The sequence below is a fragment of the Mobula birostris genome, chromosome 18, assembly GCF_030028105.1.
Source record: "Mobula birostris isolate sMobBir1 chromosome 18, sMobBir1.hap1, whole genome shotgun sequence".
Taxonomy (NCBI): Eukaryota; Metazoa; Chordata; class Chondrichthyes; order Myliobatiformes; family Myliobatidae; genus Mobula; species Mobula birostris.
The window spans coordinates 56,475,458-56,493,021 of NC_092387.1; the positions used below are offsets into that span (position 1 = coordinate 56,475,458).

A 17,564-nucleotide genomic window follows, 5' to 3' on the forward strand; every position below is an offset into this window, starting at 1 on the left:
ACAGGTCAAGAGCTTTAAGTTCCTCAGGGTCAATATCACAAATGACCTGACTTGGTCCAACCAAGCAGAGTTCACTGCCAAGAAGGCCCACCAGCGCCTTTACTTCCTGAGAAAACTAAAGAAATTTGGCCTGTCCCCTAAAACCCTCACTAATTTTTATAGATGCACCGTAGAAAGCATTCTCCTAGGGTGCATCACAACCTGGTATGGAAGTTGTCCTGTCCAAGACTGAAAGAAGCTGCAGAAGATCGTGAACACGGCGCAGCACATCACACAAACCAACCTTACGTCCGTGGACTCACTTTACACCGCACACTGTCGGACCAGCGCTGCCAGGATAATCAAGGACACGACCCACCCAGCCAACACACTTTTTGTCCCTCTTCCCTCTGGGAGAAGGCTCAGGAGCTTGAAGACTCGTACGGCCAGATTTGGAAAAAGCTTCCTTCCAACTGTGATAAGACTGCTGAACGGATCCTGACCCGGATCTGGGCCATACCCTCCCAATATCCGGACCTGCCGCTCGGTTTTTTTTTTTGCACTACCTTACTTCCCATTTTCCTATTTTCTATTTATGATTTATAATTTAAATTTTTAATATTTACGAAATTTAACTATTTTTAATATTTAATATTTGTACTCCAGGGAGTGTGAAGCGCAGAATCAAATATTGCTGTGATGATTGTACGTTCTAGTACCAATTGTTTGGCGACAATAAAGTGTAAAGTTTAGGACCTCCAGCTGGTCGGTGTCACCTATGGATATTGTGTCCTAGCTGTCTACGTGATACTCAAGCCAGTATGCAAACCAGGGCACTGTGATGTGGAGAGCAAGCTGTTGCCCAAGCAGCAGACTTCCCCTCTCCACCCAGCTGATGAATCCAAAGGAGTGGTGGAGACCAATACAGTTTGGCCCCGGCAGCGTTGTAGGAGTTGGTAATCAATGTTGAACTCAACATAGGACTTCCTGAGGGACTGAAGCTCTAGATTCTTTCCTTGAGGTTTACTCCCAAAGCCTTCCCTATGATTGGGTATAGCTGCAAGGTAGCGGAGGTTTGAAATCAGAGTTTCCTTCTCCTAAGTGAGCTGCCAACCTGCCTGAAGCGAATGGTTTAGAGCACCTGCAACCCGCCTTTGCCCCTTCTCCTGTCAGTAGAAACAGTCCCACTGGGCTTAGTCACTAAGCTGGCCCGGGAGCTGGCCTTGGTTGTCGGAGGCTTTTTGAGACGAATGCCATTGAGATAAATTAATAGGCAGTGTAGCATTTGATAGGAGCTTATCCCCACTACCTCCCCGGCTATGATAACTTTAAGGAACTAACTGTCTTTTAAAAGTTGCTATTGTACGTGCCTCAACCATTTCTTCTGGCAGCTCATTCCATGTAGTTATCACACCTCGTGTGTGAAAAAAAAAGCTGCTCCTCAAGTTCCTCTTAAATCTTTCCCCTCTCCCCTTCAATCTTTGTCATCTAGTTCTTAATACCCAAGTTCTAGGAAGAAAGAGAATTATTTATAAGAAATAAGAAAATTATTTGTGTGGGCATGTGGCCAAGTGATTAAGGCATTGGACTAGCGACCTGAAGGTCGTGAGTTCGAGCCCCAGCCGAGGCAACGTGTTTTGTCTTTGAGCAAGGCACTTAATCACACGTTGCTCTGTGATGACATCGGTGTCAAGCTGTATGGGTCCTAATGCCCTTCCCTTGGACAACATCGGTGTCGTGGAGAGGGGAGACTTGCAGCATGGGCAACTGCTGGTCTTCCATACAACCTTGCCCAGGCCTGCGCCCTGGAGAGTGAAGACTTTCCAGGCGCAGGTCCATGGTCTCGCAAGACTAACAGATGCCTTTAATTTAAATTAAGAAGAAAGCTATGTGCATTCACCATATTGATACTCCTTATGATCAGTTTCAGGCTAGTTGGATGGTGAAATGGGAATTGAGGGTTAAATAGCCTCCTTTCCTTCCTGTTTTTGATGTTCCCCCCCCCCAACTCTGCAACGTGTGCCTCTGACCTGTCCTCGCGCGGACTCCAGCTCCTGATGCTGCTCCTCCAGCTCGCTGTTCCGCATATGCAGCATGTCCCACACCTTCTGAAGCTCCTCCCGCACCTGAAAGAGCTCGCTGTCCACTTCCTCCAGAGAGGCCTGCAAGGGAAAGCCACAGCGTGACACTTGGGTAGGGCCATGAACACGGAGTCACACGCTGGAGGGAAGGTGGCACAGCGGGTAGAGCCGCTGCCTCACAGCCCACAGACACACGGGTTCAATTCTGACCTTGGGCACTGTCCGTATAGAGCTTGCACCTTTTGCCTGTGACCGTCTGGATTGCTCTGGATGTTCTAGTTTCCTCTCACACCCCAAAGATGTCCAGTTCCGTGGATTGATTGGCTGCTATAAGTTGTCCCTAGTGTGTGCATGTTGAATGGGAATAGAGCAGATAGTCAGTGCAGGTACAGGGAGCCGAAAGGCCTGCACACATGCTGCCTGACTGTAAATACACTGCATATCTGGAGAACATTCTGCCATTATTCAATATCATACAGTCACAGAAAATTACAGCACAGAAACAGGACTTTCGGCCCATCTAGTCCATTACTATTGCCCTGCCTAGTCCCGTTGACCTGCACACGGACTATAGCCCTCCATATCCCTTCCATTCGTGTGCCTGTCCAAATTTCTTGAACCTGCATCCACCACTACCGCGAGCAGCTCATTTCACACTCTCACCACCCTCTGAGTGAAGAGGTTTCCCCTGCTGTCCTGCAAAATCCTTTCATTTCAATGACGTATCTAGTTCCACTTGGAAGTTGCTATCCATTCTAGTTCCATTGCTTTTTTAGACAACCAGCACCTTGTCACATAAGGAATTTCTCATTTTGTTTCTTTTGTGCCAGTCATAGCCTGGTTACTGCCTATCACTCTGACCCCACCATCAGAAACCAATTCATCTCTAGATATTCCAACATTTCCAACATACTGTGTCCAGTTCTGGTCGCCTCACTATAGGAAGGATGTGGAAGCATTGGAAAGGGTACAGAGGAGATTTACCAGGATGCTGCCTGGTTTGGAGAGTATGCATTATGATCAGAGATTAAGGGAGCTAGGGCTTTACTCTTTGGAGAGAAGGAGGATGAGAGGAGACATGATAGAGGTATACAAGATATTAAGAGGAATAGATAGAGTGGATAGCCAGCACCTCTTCCCCAGGGCACCACTGCTCAATACAAGGGGACATAGCTTTAAGGTAAGGGGTGGGAAGTTCAAGGGGGATATCAGAGGAAGGTTTTTTACTCATAGAGTGGTTGGTGCGTGGAATACCCTGCCTGAATCAGTGGTGGAGGCAGATACACTAATGAAATTTAAGAGAATATTAGACAGGTATATGGAGGAATTTAAGGTGGGGGGTTATATGGGAGGCAGGGTTTGAGGGTCAGCACAACAATGTGGGCCGAAGGGCCTGTACTGTGCTGTACTATTCTATGTTCTATAATGATTACAAAATGCAGAATGTGAAATTCCACTCTGGGAAACTTAAAAGAAAAATCTGTCAGGCCAAAAGAAGAGGCCTTTGGAACTAATTAGAGCAGATTCCCAAAGAGCTGACACGGATACAATGGACCAAATGGTCTCCTTCTGTACCTTTTGGCTGGAATTGCTCGCAAATTCATTCTTGGTCAGTAAGACTAGTTACTCAATATGTCTGCATCAGCCATCATAGGTAGTAATGCAATCACTCGAATCCAGTATAATGTCTGGTGATGATCTCGGAGAAGATCCTTCATTAACCATGTTCATCATAACGCAGGTCTGAAATTTATTTCTATTGTTAATGGAATTCAAGCTGTTGCTGGTGGGTAACACATTTCAAACCAACACTTTCCCTTAGTTAATGTGTAGCAGTGTGGTTCACTTACTACATTCTTTCTAAGAGGAATTTTTTCACGTGCGTAAATTAACATCCCACCAACGTGAGTTTTGGTTTAAGCGTTTCAATGTATTACCAGGAGATGGGGCATTTAATGGCTCAGGCTGGTTATCTTCAAAGGAAGCATGGTTGCAAGTCAGAAGCAGGTCACCCAACCCAGTGTTAACTCCTACCAACCAATGTGCACACAAAGATGTATATACACGCACACACGTGCACACAGACACACGTGTGCACACATGCATATATGTGGACAGAGAAAGTCAGCAAAGTCAATGAGTGACAATAAAATATTTCTGCTCATCCCACACTTACCTTTATTTCCCCTGGTTTGTTTAAGTTGGCCTCTTCCAACTCCTGGAGAGAGAAAGTTACACAATTAAAATGCAGAATTGTCAAAAAAAAAACACCTCTGAGTAGTTTGGAGCAATAATTTGCCAGATCACAACAGCAAAGTCTTGATTTGCAGAGTGCTGTGGAATTCTGACTGGTCATCAGGCAAGTAAGGCTCTGCTCCACACAGTGTCTGCCAGCATTTTCTCTTACCTTTTCTAGCCTCCCAGTAAAGCCCAGTGGTTTGTGGTGCCCCTATTGACAGCTTTTACTCAGCAAGACTTGTGTGAAAGGGCTCCTCAAATCTTTAATCTCCACCACCATAGGGAACAAAGGATTTACCACCTGAGTTGTGTAGCACTAAAGCTATGGATCGTTTTATTTTGTTGTTCAGCTAAGAAAGAAGATGCAGATTCTCATTTAAGCTGAGAGGGGGTAAACGTGCGAGGAAGTTTTTTAAAAATAGAGAGTGGTGGGTACCTGGAAAGCACTGCTAGGGGAGGCAATGGAGGCAAGTAGAGGCATCTGAGAGGGTCTTTGATTCCATCTGGCAGAAAGGGACTAGTATAGTTTGGCATTTAATTAATTTGGCACAATTGTGTTGTACTGTTCCATGTTAAACATTTTAACCTCCAGGCGTATGGTTTCTCTCCGTGTGGGATTAGGAAGGTCAGCTCTGGAGTTCAGGATAGATGAATGAGCCTCAGGATTAACTTTTGGGAGAGGAGTCAGGGGAGTTGCTTATTACTGTTCACCACTGGATGCTACACGGTCGTCAGACTTCCCCCTCACTCCATCTCACCAAATATCAGCCACCCCCATTCCAGTACTCAGCATCCCCATAGCTTAAACTGATCATAGTCCAAACTTGCTGAGAATGGACAGGATGCCAAAGATGCCCAAGCCCTGCACAACAGGCTCCGTGATGGTCTTTAGCAAGAGAAAATGAATGAGTGTGAAACCCCCAGAGTCTGCTCAAACAATGGACCCACCAGATGAAGGTAGGATTCACACGAGCCCACTGCAAAGGATCGGAAAAAGCTGAAGTGAGTTGCAAACTCAGCCATCTTGATTATAGACACTAGTCTTCCCACCATCAAGGACATCTGCAAAAGGTGATGTCTCAAAATGGCGGGATCCATCATGAAGGATACCCACCACCCAGAACGTGCTCTCTTCTCATTACTACCATCAGGGATGAGGCACAGGAGCCCCAAGGCACAACTCAGCGCTTTAGGAATAGCTTTTTCCACTCTGCCATGAGAGTTCTGAATAGACAATGAACCCTTCAACTACTTTTTCTCTCTTTTTGCACTAATTTAATTTTATACATACTTCCTATTATAATGTATAGCACATTTTACATATTGCACTGTACTGCTACCACACAACAACACATTTCATGACATACGATAATAAAACTGATTCTGATTCAGCCCTGTTCCCTCTGCATCCTCCTCTCAGTGACTACACTGGGAGTCAGAAAGGATGATCTAAGAGGAGACATCTCAGACTGATGAGCTGTCACAAGCAAAGGTTCCAACGGGAGAATAGGACCATCTGTACTGTAACAAATCCATTTCTAGCTCATTAGTTTAAACAGATGGGCTGGCGAACATCATACGCCTTTCATTTTTAAGTATTGTTACATCCAACTGGCAGACTACAGCCAATTCTGTACAGAAATTCCCCGTGGGCACAGGAAGAGAGGATGACTTCTTAATTGTGATGTTGACTGCTTATTCCCCTCCACAGATGCTGCCTGACTGACTGAGCTCCTCCAGCTCTCTGTGTTGGTTGAACTCATTGTGGTGCCACTAAATGAGGTGACCCGGTGGCAGAACTAACAGAGAAGCTGCAGTGACACAGGTTCAATCGTCCATAGGCGGCATCTGTGGAAAGAAACCAGAGCTAACATTTCAGGTTGGAGACCCTTTGCCAGAACCGATGACCTCTGGTGCCAACAGTGTGGCGTTCACGTGTTCTTCTGTGACCATATGGGAACTCCCTGGGTGCTGCAATTTCTTCCCAGATTAAAAACTTCTCCGGGTTGGTAGATTGATTAGCCATTATAAATTACCCCCATGTGCCGGTGAGGCAAGTGATGAGAATGTAGGCAGAAAGAAACAGGATTAGTACAAGACTTGGGGTGCCACGATAGTGTAATTCTACTCCAGCGCCAGCAACCAGGGTTCAATTCCCGACGCTTGTCTGTAAGGGATTTGTACATTCTTTGTGTGACCACATCCAAAGACATAGGGGTTAGTTGGCTAATTGGCCCCATGTGTGTAATTGGGCAGCACAGGCTCGTTGCACAGGAAGGGCCTATCACCATGCTGCATCTCTAAATAAATAAGATAAATTAAATAAGGGCAAGTTTATGTTTTGTGATCGCTACAGACTCAGTGGACCAATGACTATTAGACACAGGAGCAGAATTAGGCCATTCAGCCCATCAAGTCTGCTCCACCATTCCATCATGGCTGATCCCTGATCCCACTCAACCCCATACACCTGCCTTCTCACCATATCCTTTGATACCCTGACCAATCAGGAAACTATCAACTTCTGCCTTAAATATACACAGGACTTAGCCTCCACTGCAGTCTGTGGCAGAGCATTCCACAGATTCACGACTCTCTGGCTAAAAAAGACCCCTCTTTACTTCTGTTCTAAAAGGTTGCCCCTCAATTTTGACACTGTGCCCTCTAGTTCTGGATACCCTCGCCATAGGAAACATCCTCACCACATCCACCTTATCTAGTCCTTTGAACAATTGGTAGGTTTCAATGAGATCTGCCCGTATTCTTCTAAATTCCAGTGAGTACAGGCCCAAAGTCGTCAAGCACTCATCATATGTTAACCTCTTCATTCCCAGAATCATCATTGTGAACCTCCTCTGTACTCTTTCCAATCACAACACATCCTTTCTGAGATATGGAGCCCAAAACTGTTGACAATATTCCAAGTGCGGCCTGACCAGTGTCTTATAAAGGCTCAGCATTATCGCCTCGTTTTTATATTCTAGTTCCCTTGAAATAAATGGCAACATTGCTTTTGCCTTCTTTACCACAGAGTCAACCTGTAAATTAACCTTCTGGGAGTCTTGCACGAGGATTCCCAAGTCCCTCTGCACCTCTGATGTTTGAACATTCTTCCCATTTAGATAATAATCCACACTATTGTTCCTTTTACCAAAATGCATTATCATACATTTCCCAACACTGTATTCCATCTGCCATTTTTTTGCCTATTCTTCCAAATAACTCCTGCTGCAATTGCATTGCTTCCTTAGCACCCCCTATGTCTCCACCAATCATCTGCAAACTTTGCCAGAAAGCCATCAATTCCATTATCCAAATCATTGACAAACAATGTGAAAAGTAGCGGTCCCAATACTGACCCCTGAGGAACACCACTAATCTCTGGCAGCCAACCAGAAAAGGCCCCCTTTATTCCCACTCGCTGCCTCCTGCCTGTCAGCCATTCTTCTATCTAGGCCAGTATCCTTCCTGTAACACTATAGGATTTTACCTTGTTAAGCAACCTCATGTGTAGCACCTTATCAAATGCCTTCTGAAAATCCAAGTAAATTACATCCACTGCTTCTCCTTTGTCTACCCTGCTTGTTACTTCCTTGAAGAACTCTAACAGGTTTGAAAGGCATGATTTCCCTTTGTAGAAATCATGCTGACTTTGACTTATTTTTTTAGTCTCCTAATACCCCAAAACCTCATCCTTAATAATAGACTCCAACACTTCCCCAACCACTGAGGTTAGACTAACTGGCCTATAATTTCCTCTCTTTTGACTTCCTCCCTTCTTTGAGAGTGGAGTGACATTTGCAGTCTTCCAGTCCTCCGGGACCATGCCAGAATCAAATGATTCTTGAAAGATCATGACCAACGCATCCATTATCTCTTTAGCAACTTCTCTCAGGACTCAGGGATGTAGTCCACCTGGTCCAGGTGACTTATCCACCTTAAGACCTTTGAGATTGCCTAGTTCTTTTTCCTTTGTAATAGCAATGGCACTCACTCCTGCTCACTGACACTCACGGACCTCTGGCACACTGCTAGTGTCTTCCACAGTGTAGACAGATGCAAAATACGCTTTAAGTTCAGCTGCCATTTCTTTGTCCCCCATTACTACCTCACCAGCATAATATCAATTCTCACCTCTCTTCTACTCTTTACATAAGTGAAAAAACTTTTAGTATCCTGCTTTATCTTATTGGCTAATTTGCCCTCATATTTCATCATTTTCCTTCTTATAGTTTTTTTAGTTGCCTTTCGTTGGATTTTAAAAACTTCCCAATTGTCCAACTTCCCACTCACTTTTGCTACCTTTTATGCCTTTTCCTTGCTTTTATGCAGCCCTTAACTTAACACCCCTTGTCAGCCACAGCGACCTAAACCTGCCATTTAAGAACTTCATCTTCTGTGGGACATATCAATCCTTCACCTTGTGAACTATTCCCAGAAACTTCAGCCACTTGTGCTCTGCCGTCACCCCGCCAGTATCCTCCTCCAATCCACCTGGGCAAGCACCTCTCTCATACATCTGTAATTCCCTTTATTTCACTGCTATACTAATACATGTAACTTATAATTCTCCCTCTCAATTTGCAGTATGAATTCAATCACATTATGATCACTGCCTCCTAAGGGTTCCTTTACATTAGGTTCCCTAATAAGATCTGGGTTATTACACAACAACCAATCTAAAACAGCCTTTCCCAGAGAAGGCTCAAGTACAAGCTGCTCTAAAAAGCCATCTTGTAGGCATTCAACAAATCCTCTCTCTTGCGATCCAACACCAAACTGATTTTCCCAATCCCTTTGCATATTGAAGTCTCCCATTACAATTGTGTCATTACCCTTATTACATGCCTTTTCAAGCTCCCTTTGCAATCCCAACCCCAATCTTGCCTACTGTTTGGAGGCTCATGTGGTTCTCATAATGGTTTTTTTATCCTTGCGGTTTCTTAACTCCACTCACAAAGATTCAACGTTCTCTGACCCTATGTCACCTCTTTCTAAACATGTAATTCCATCTCTTACCAACAGAGCCACACCACTGTCTATGCCTTTCTGCCTGTCCTTTCGATACAAAGTACATCCTTTGATGTTAAGCTCCCAACTATGGCCTTCTTTTAGCCACAACTCAGTGATGCCCACAACGTCATACTGACCAATCTTTAATCCGCTATGAGTTCGTCCACTTTATTCCGAATGTATCTGCCTCTAACACCACCCCTGCAAGTGCATTCCTGGCACTCTCTGTGTAAAAGGCCTATCTCTGATATCTCCCCTGAACATTCCTTCACTCACCTTCAAAGGATGTCCTGTATTCTTCACCCTTTTGAACTTTGACTCTGTGGTACAACTTAACTCTTTGTTCAGTCTGCTTGTCCTTCCTTATGTTCATATTACACATTACATCATCAACTTGTAAACCTGCTGGCTCACTCTCGTCTCTATCATACTGGTTCCCCCATCTCCCTGCCATATTAGTTTAAACCACTCCAAACAGCTCTGGCAAATCTGCCCGCAAAGATATTGGTCCCCCTCGGGTTCAAGTGCAACCTGCCCCAGAAGTCCCAAAGATCCAGAAATCTGAATCCCTGCCCTCCTGCTCCAATTCTTCAGCCATGCATTTATCCACTTCCTCATTCTATTCCTATCCTCACTGTCACATGGCATAGGCAGCAGTCCTGAGATTACTAACTTCGAGGTCCTTCTTCTCAGCTTCCTTCCTAACTCCCTGTATTCTACTTTCAGGACCTCCTCCCTTTTTCTACCTATGTTGTTGGTACCAGTATGCACCACAAATTCTGGCTGCTCACCCTCCCTTTTCAGGATATTATGGACAGATGGACCTGTTTCACAAACCACTGACAAAGATGTGTTTATCAATCCTATCAACCACGCAGAGTTCAGTGAAGGTTCGCTTGCTCCATACACGTCAACCCTTGCAGAGAACCCTTGCTGACAGTAATGAACTGCTCTCTGCCCCATGAGCACTGACTTTTCAGCCCGTGAGCAGTGTGGTGTTCCAGTCAATGCGTGCAGCTCCAGTCAATGTGCAATCACCGCGTTCCACAATTGATTGGCCTTTGCTTGTAACTCCCCTGGGCTCCAGCCACTGGATCTATGAGCAGTCATTTTCCAAATCCAGCCAAGCCACAGAATCGGCAGTTAGCTGTAAACATTGCAACATCTCCTACTCACGAAACAAACCTGCAACTCTTACTTCAAGCCATAAACACAAGAGATTCTGCAGAAGATCCCCCAGCATTTTGTGTGATTTGCTCCTATTTTTCAGTGCCAGACCAGGAGCATATTTCAAAGTTCAAAGTAAATTTATTGTTGAAGTATGTATACAGTACAACACCATAAACTACCTTGAGATTCATTTGCTTGCAGGCTTTCACAGTAGATGACGTACAATAGAATCAATGGAAAACTACATACAAAGATTGACAAGCAACAAATGTGCAAAAGAAGACAAATAATTAACAAATAAATAGAGAGATAGAGTACGTAGAAAAATTATATTGAGAACATGAGTTGTGGAGTCCGTGAAAGTGAGTCTGTAGGTTGTGTTTAGTGATTAGTTCAAAGTTGAGGGGAGTGAGGCTATCCACAATGTTTCAGGAGCCGGATGGTTGAAAGTTAATTACTGTTCCGGAACCTGGTGGTGTGGGACCCAAGGCTCCTGTACCTCCTTCCCAATGGCAGCAGTGAGAAGAGAGTATGGTCTGTATGGTGGGGGTTGTTGATGATGGATGCTGCTTTCCTGTGGCAGCGCTCCACGTAAATGTGCTCAGTGGCAGGGAGGGCTCTTCCTGCGATGTAGCCACCAATTTTGAGCAGAGTTTGTAAGAATTGGTAAATTGGTTTACTTTATCACATATACCAAGGAACAATGAAAAATGTGTCTTGCATACTGCAACTCCACCCACCGTCCCACACCAGATGAAGGATTACATTTGTCTAGCTATGCCTGAAGCTATAACCTGATTTCAAAACTGTCTGATATTTTCTAATTATGTAAATCAACTTACTCCACCACCAATGAAAACCCCGAAAGAATTCTCTTCAATAACTCACAGTTAATTCCTCTTATTTTCCTTCCAGAGGCAGTGGCACACTGATGTTCACAAGACATGCACCAAAGCCAATCCTGCTCACTGAACCCCAGTTATGAACATACGAGGGGTGATTGATAAGCTCGTGGCCTAAGGTAGAAGGAATCAATTTTAGAGAACCTAGCACATTTATTATTCAACATAGTCCCCTCCTACATGTACACACTTAGTCCAGTGGTCATGGAGCATACGAACCCCTTCTTTGTAGAAGTGGTCCACAGCAGGGGTAATTGATAAGTTTGTGGCCTAAGGTAGAAGGGGATGAGTTAAACAATAGACAATAGACAATAGGTGCAGGAGTAAGCCATTCGGCCCTTTGAGCCAGCACCGCCATTCACTGTGATCATGGCTGATCATCCACTATCAGTATCCAGTTCCTGCCCTATCCCCATAACCTTTGATTCTGCTATCTTTAAGAGCTCTATCCATCTCTTTTTTGAAAGCATCCAGAGACTTGGCCTCCACAGCCTTCTGGGGCAGAGCATTCCATACGTCCACCACTCTCTGGGTGAAAAAGTTTTTCCTCAACTCCATTCTAAATGGCCTACCCCTAATTCTTAAACTGTGGCCTCTGGTTCTGGACTCACCCATCAGTGGGAACATGCTTCCTGCCTGCAGCGTGTCCAATCCCTTAATAATTTTATATGTTTCAATAAGATCCCCTCTCAGCCTTCTAAATTCTAGAGTATACAAGCCCAGTCGCTCCAATCTTTCGACATATGACAGCCCCGCCATCCTGGGAACTAACCTTCTGAACCTACGCTGCACTCCCTCAATAGCAAGAATGTCCTTCCTCAAATTTGGAGACCAAAACTGCACACAGTACTCCAGGTGTGGTCTCACCAGGGCCCTGTACAGCTGCAGAAGGACCTCTTTGCTCCTATACTCAATTCCCCTTGTTATGAAGGCCAGCATGCCAGTAGCTTTTTTCACTGCCTGCTGCACTTGTACGCTCTTGTTACATGCACGTGCAGTTTAACTCCTTGAGTGAAAATGCAGAATGTTTGAAGTTAATAACTCCTTCTTCTACCTTAGGCCACGAACTTATCAATCACCCCATGCTGTGGACCACTTTCTGGAGGTCCAAGACGCCGACTTCTACAAAGAAGGGATCCGTATGCCCCATGACCACTGGACTAAGTATGTAAATGTAGGAAAAGTAAATGTGCTAGGTTTTCTAAAATTGACTCTGTCTACCTTAGGCCATGAACTTATCAATCACCCCTCGTAGGAAGCCCTCTGTCAGTTGGGGTGGACCATGGACATTGTGTCCCAGCTGTTTACATGACATGTAAGCCACACTGGCCAGGGCAGTATGACATGGAGAATAAGCTCGTGTCCATGTCACAGGCTCCCCCTCTCCAAGCAGCTGAGAGGGATGGCAGAGATCAAAAGAGTTCGGTATCAGTGCCATCGCAGGAGTTGCCAGTCAGCATCGATCTCAACGTAGGACTGTCATAGTGACTCCAGCTCCAGAATTTTCCTTGGGGTTTACTCCCAAAGCCTTCCCTGTGAATGGGTATAGCCACAAGGCAACAGAGGTTTGAGATCCATTCTCCTTTTCCTCGAGGAGCTACCAACTAAGGCTGATGAGTCCCATCTGCCTGAAGCAACTAGTTTTACGGCTCCAGTAACCTGCCTTTGCCCTTTCTCTTGGCAGTAGAAATGGTTCCACTAGGCCTAGTAGCTAAGACATATGTGAAGGCCAGGAGCATAACTTGGTTGTCCATGGCTATTTGAGATGCACACTATTGGGAGCATTTAATAGGTGGTGGGAGCTAATCCCCACTACTTACCCTGGCTATGCCAACCTTTGTGAACATAACCACAATGTAAACTTAATCAGCAACAGGGTAAACCAAAAGATTTACACGACCTCAAAGTAAAATTTCTGGGCCACGAGGAGGAATGCGACTGCCAGCCTGGTCTGAGGTAGGTTGTAACATGCATCTTAAACTAGGGATTTAAATCAGAGAGGATGACAGAAAAAACTTCAGAGCTAGTGATGACAGAGACAATCGGAGTGTTGCAATGAGTGTCCAGTGTTGGGGTGAAGGGGCATCACTGAACGTCCAGAGTGGGGTGAGAGGTATCAGGAAGTACTGTATCCACTATTGAGGTTCATCTGCAGAATGGGGATGGCAACGAAATGAACATCGAAATAGAACCTCCCCCTTGCAGACCTTAAACTGCCATCGTTGATCCATCAGCTACAACAAATGTGCGAATAGCGTAGACTGTGTTTCAGCCTAGGTACGCAGGATTTGACTAACCCAAGGGTGTCGAGATGTCAGCCCCCGCCCCTCCCCAACGTTTCACCGTTGTCACTCACTGACCTCTCTCAGGCCTCGTATGATCGCGTTCTGCTGCCGCTGGGTGGTCTTGGAGTCCCGGAGGTCTTGCTGCAGGGAAGATATTTGCTTCACCAGGTCGTGTGTCAGGAGCTCGTCGCCACTGTACATTTAGACAAATGTAGGGAGTGCACTTGAGGTTTGGGAACAAGTGGGCACATTTAAACGAAATAACATTCAACAACGTGGCGATATATCTGTCCTCACTCTCTTCTTCACCAGAAGATTTTAAGAGCAGCAAAATGTGGTGCCAGGGACAACAGCAGAGGATTGTGGGTAAGACAGGGAATGAGGGGTGAGGAATGCTTGGTGTACTGAGGCTTGTTCGTGTGGTGAGACACGGCCAAGTGTGAGGAATTGACTTCTGATACTGAGAGAAAAAAAACTATTTTGTTATAGTGAGAGACCTTGGGATCCAAGTTCATATCTCCTCGAAAGTGGCTGCATACGTAGATAGATCAATAAAGTTGGAGTATGGCAGGCCACCTTCGTTGGCCAGAGCATTCGTCTTAAGAAATTTCATTCAGCCCTATGAAAATCTGGTACAGCCACACTTGAGCTGGCTAATTGGTTACACATTTGGCTTGGTGGAGAAAGCAGAGGGTGGTAACAGAAGGCTGTTTCTCCAAATGGAGGTCTGTGGCTAGTGATGTATCTCAGGGGTTGGCGCCAGGGACATTGCTGTCTGACATCACATCAACAATTTGCATAAGAGTGCTCAAGGTTAGTAAGTTTGCAGGTGACACTAAAATAGTTAGCATAGTGGACCACAAAGAAGGTTATCAAATATTACACTGGGATCTCGATCAGCTGAGTAAGTGGGTTGATGAATGGCAAATGAAGTTGAATTCAGATAAGTGTGAGGTGTTATGTTTTGGAAAGTCAAACCCTGGTAAGAATTTCACAGTGAATGCCAGGGTCCTGGTGAGTGTTGTAGAAGAGAGGGATTCTGGAGTGTAAGAACAAGCTTTCCCAAAAGTGGAGCCACAGGTAACAAGGGTGGTAAAGAAGCTTTTTGACACCATGGCTTTCATAAGTCGAGGCATTGAGTATAAAGGTTGGGCGATCATGCTGGTGAGGCTGCAGTTGGAGTATTACATTCAGTTTTAGTCGCCCTGCAATAGGAAAGTTGTCAGTAAAATGCAAAGAATGTAGAAAAGTTTTATACGGACGCTGCCAGGACTGAGCTACAGGGAGAAGATGGACAGGCTAGGTACGGGGGTAATAAACCTACAGCACAAGACAGCATGCAAAAAAATGTTCTGGCTTGCGGGACGCAATGCCACTCTTCAATTCTTTAAACCCCTCCCGTGATAAAAAGATACATCCTGCTTTCCTTCCTCCTATCGTCTACTCTCCTCTCCTATCAGATTTCTTCTTCTCCAGTCCTTTACCTTTCCCACCCACCTGGCTCCACCCATCAGCTTCTAACTAGCCTCCTTCCCTTCCCCCAACTATTTTCTGACACCTTCCTCCTTCCATTTCTGTCTCTTAATAAACATCGACTGTTTATTAATTTCCATAGATGCTGCCTGTCCTGCTGAGTTCCTAGCTTGGCACCAACCAGACAGTTGCAAGAGCGCGTGACACTGGACGATAAGTTTTGAAATCCTCATCAACCTGGCATCCACATCAGTATTTGGATAGTAAACGGTTGGGCCAATTGCAATTGGCTTCACTCTGCTTGCATTTTCTTTGCTGTCCTTCTGAGGGAACACTGGATGATAACGGTAAATACTGAAGGCAGTTGAGCACCTTCATGAATACTTATTTTTCAATAGTCTTTTAAAAAATATTAATAGTAATAATTTTCAACAGGTTTTCTAAAATGCTTCTTTTATTTCAATTTGGCTCTGTTATACTTTTATTAATAATAAAACAATGAATACATAATTTTTCCTTTAAAAAATCCATAATTATTGTTACTAATTCATCAAATAATGATCACCTCTGCTCAAAACTACCATGGCACGCGAGAGAATTTTTTTAGAAGATTATCACCAATTTGGGCAGATGCTCCTAAAAAGGTTTGCCTCCGCTGTACTAGGACTTTATTTCATAGAATGTCAGAGACTGGGAGGTGTATAAAATCATGAGGGCATAGAGAGGGTGAATGCACATAATCTTTTCCCTCAGGAGTAGAGGGACGGGTTTAAGGTGTGAAGGACTTGGAACATGGAGGGAGTGGGGGCAACTTACTTACTTGTATGCAAAAGTTGGCGTGCATATGGAATGAACATCGAGTAAGTGGTTGAGGCAGCTACAATAACAATGTTTAAAAGCCAGTTGGGCAGATATGTGGATTGAATTGAATTGATTGGAAAGGTTTAGAAGGTCATCGGCCAAACACGGGCAAATTGGACTAGTTTTGATGAAACACTGTGGTCAGCATGGATTAGATGGGCTGAGGGGCCTGTGTCTGTGCTGTATCATTCTGTGACAGTATGACATGATGGGCTGAAGGGCCTGTTCCTGTGTTCTGCTGTTCTGAGTTCTGCGAATGAAGTGTGTAAAGCAGCACTGGTACCTGTTTAAAGGGGGCCCCTGGTTGGGAAGCTGACAATCTGGCTCCTCATTGTCTGCAAAATAATACAAAGAGACAATATTTCAGTTACAGTACCGAACTGTGACAGAGAAGCCAGCAAAATGAAGGAATCACAAATGTTGTTCTGTTGGACCATGACACCAATCAGAATTAACAGCAACCACTTTGTACACAGCAGTTCAAAGCAACATCGCATTTCTGGAGTCTACTGACTGTCAGGAATTGGGCAAAGATAAAGAGCATCTCCTTTGCACTTTAATGCAAAGCACATCCTGCAGCTCAAAGCAGCAAAAAGGTTTTTAAGTTTAGACAAAACCCACACACTGATCGGTTTTCACAACAGATAGGGAAGGGGTATACAGGCAGGATGGAGGGGGAGAGAGTGAGAAAGGGGGAGGGGGGGGAGGGAGAGAGGGGAGAGGGAGAGAGGGGGAGTGAGAGGGAGAGAGAGTGAGCGAGAGAGGGAATGAGAGAGAGAGGGGGAGGGAGAGTGAGGGGAGAGTGGGGGGAAAGAAGGGGAGAGAGGGGAAGGGGGAGGGGAAGAGGGGGAGAGAGAGAGAGGGAGGGAGGGGGAGAAAGGAGAGAGAAGGCAAAGCAGAATGAGAGAGAGAGAGAAGGGGAAAAGGAGACTAGGCAGAAAGAAAAGGAGCTGAAGAAACAGGCAGAGTAATAGGAAGACTATGTGATACGACTGCTGCTGGTCTCTCTCAGCAAGGACAAGATTTCTGTCTGGAAGATGAAGTGGTTCCCAAATATTGAAGTTGTCTGATTTCCTTTCATCCCCCGCAGGCTGTTACCCAGCTCTATGTTTGTTCACTGTTCTGGAGATCAAGAGAAAATATAAGGCAGTCTCATATTCCTAGATCATCTTTCACAAGTCAGTGATGTCTCTTTAAAATACATTCGATGGTCTTGTAATGTAGGAATCACAACTGCCAATATGCACACAGCAAGCTCTTTGAAACAATAGCCTGTGGGTAAAGTTGCTTTCATTGTTTCAATTGTGGGATAAAAACAAGAGATTCTACGGGTGCTGAAAATCCAGAGAGACAAACACAGAACACTGAAGGAACTCACTGAGTGAGGCAACATCTATGAAGAGGAATGATCAGTCGATGTTTTGGTGCTGATAGAAGATCTCAGCCTGAAACTTTGACGAGTTATTCCTCTCCATAGATCAGCCTGACCTGCTGAGTTCCTCTAGCATTTTGTGTTGGTCCCTTTGCAAAATTTAATTAGAGTGATAGAGAAGCACAGCACA

The 17,564-nt window shown here is 44.9% G+C and overlaps 1 protein-coding gene across 3 annotated transcripts in view; it reads right to left on the reverse strand.

Moving 5' to 3' along the window:
• Positions 1-17,564, reverse strand: part of LOC140212134 (uncharacterized) — a 143,150-nt gene that overhangs the window by 36,571 nt on the left and 89,015 nt on the right. For all 3 annotated transcript variants that reach the window (XR_011889652.1, XM_072282733.1, XM_072282732.1), the window contains 4 exons: positions 16,286-16,337; positions 13,744-13,861; positions 4,237-4,278; positions 2,010-2,141 (listed from right to left, as the gene is read on the reverse strand). Coding sequence is in view for 2 of the 3 variants with exons in the window: in XM_072282733.1 (XP_072138834.1) it covers positions 2,010-2,141; positions 4,237-4,278; positions 13,744-13,861; positions 16,286-16,337 (344 nt within the window). In the remaining variant the exon portion in view is untranslated. The remainder of the gene's footprint in view (positions 1-2,009; positions 2,142-4,236; positions 4,279-13,743; positions 13,862-16,285; positions 16,338-17,564) is intronic.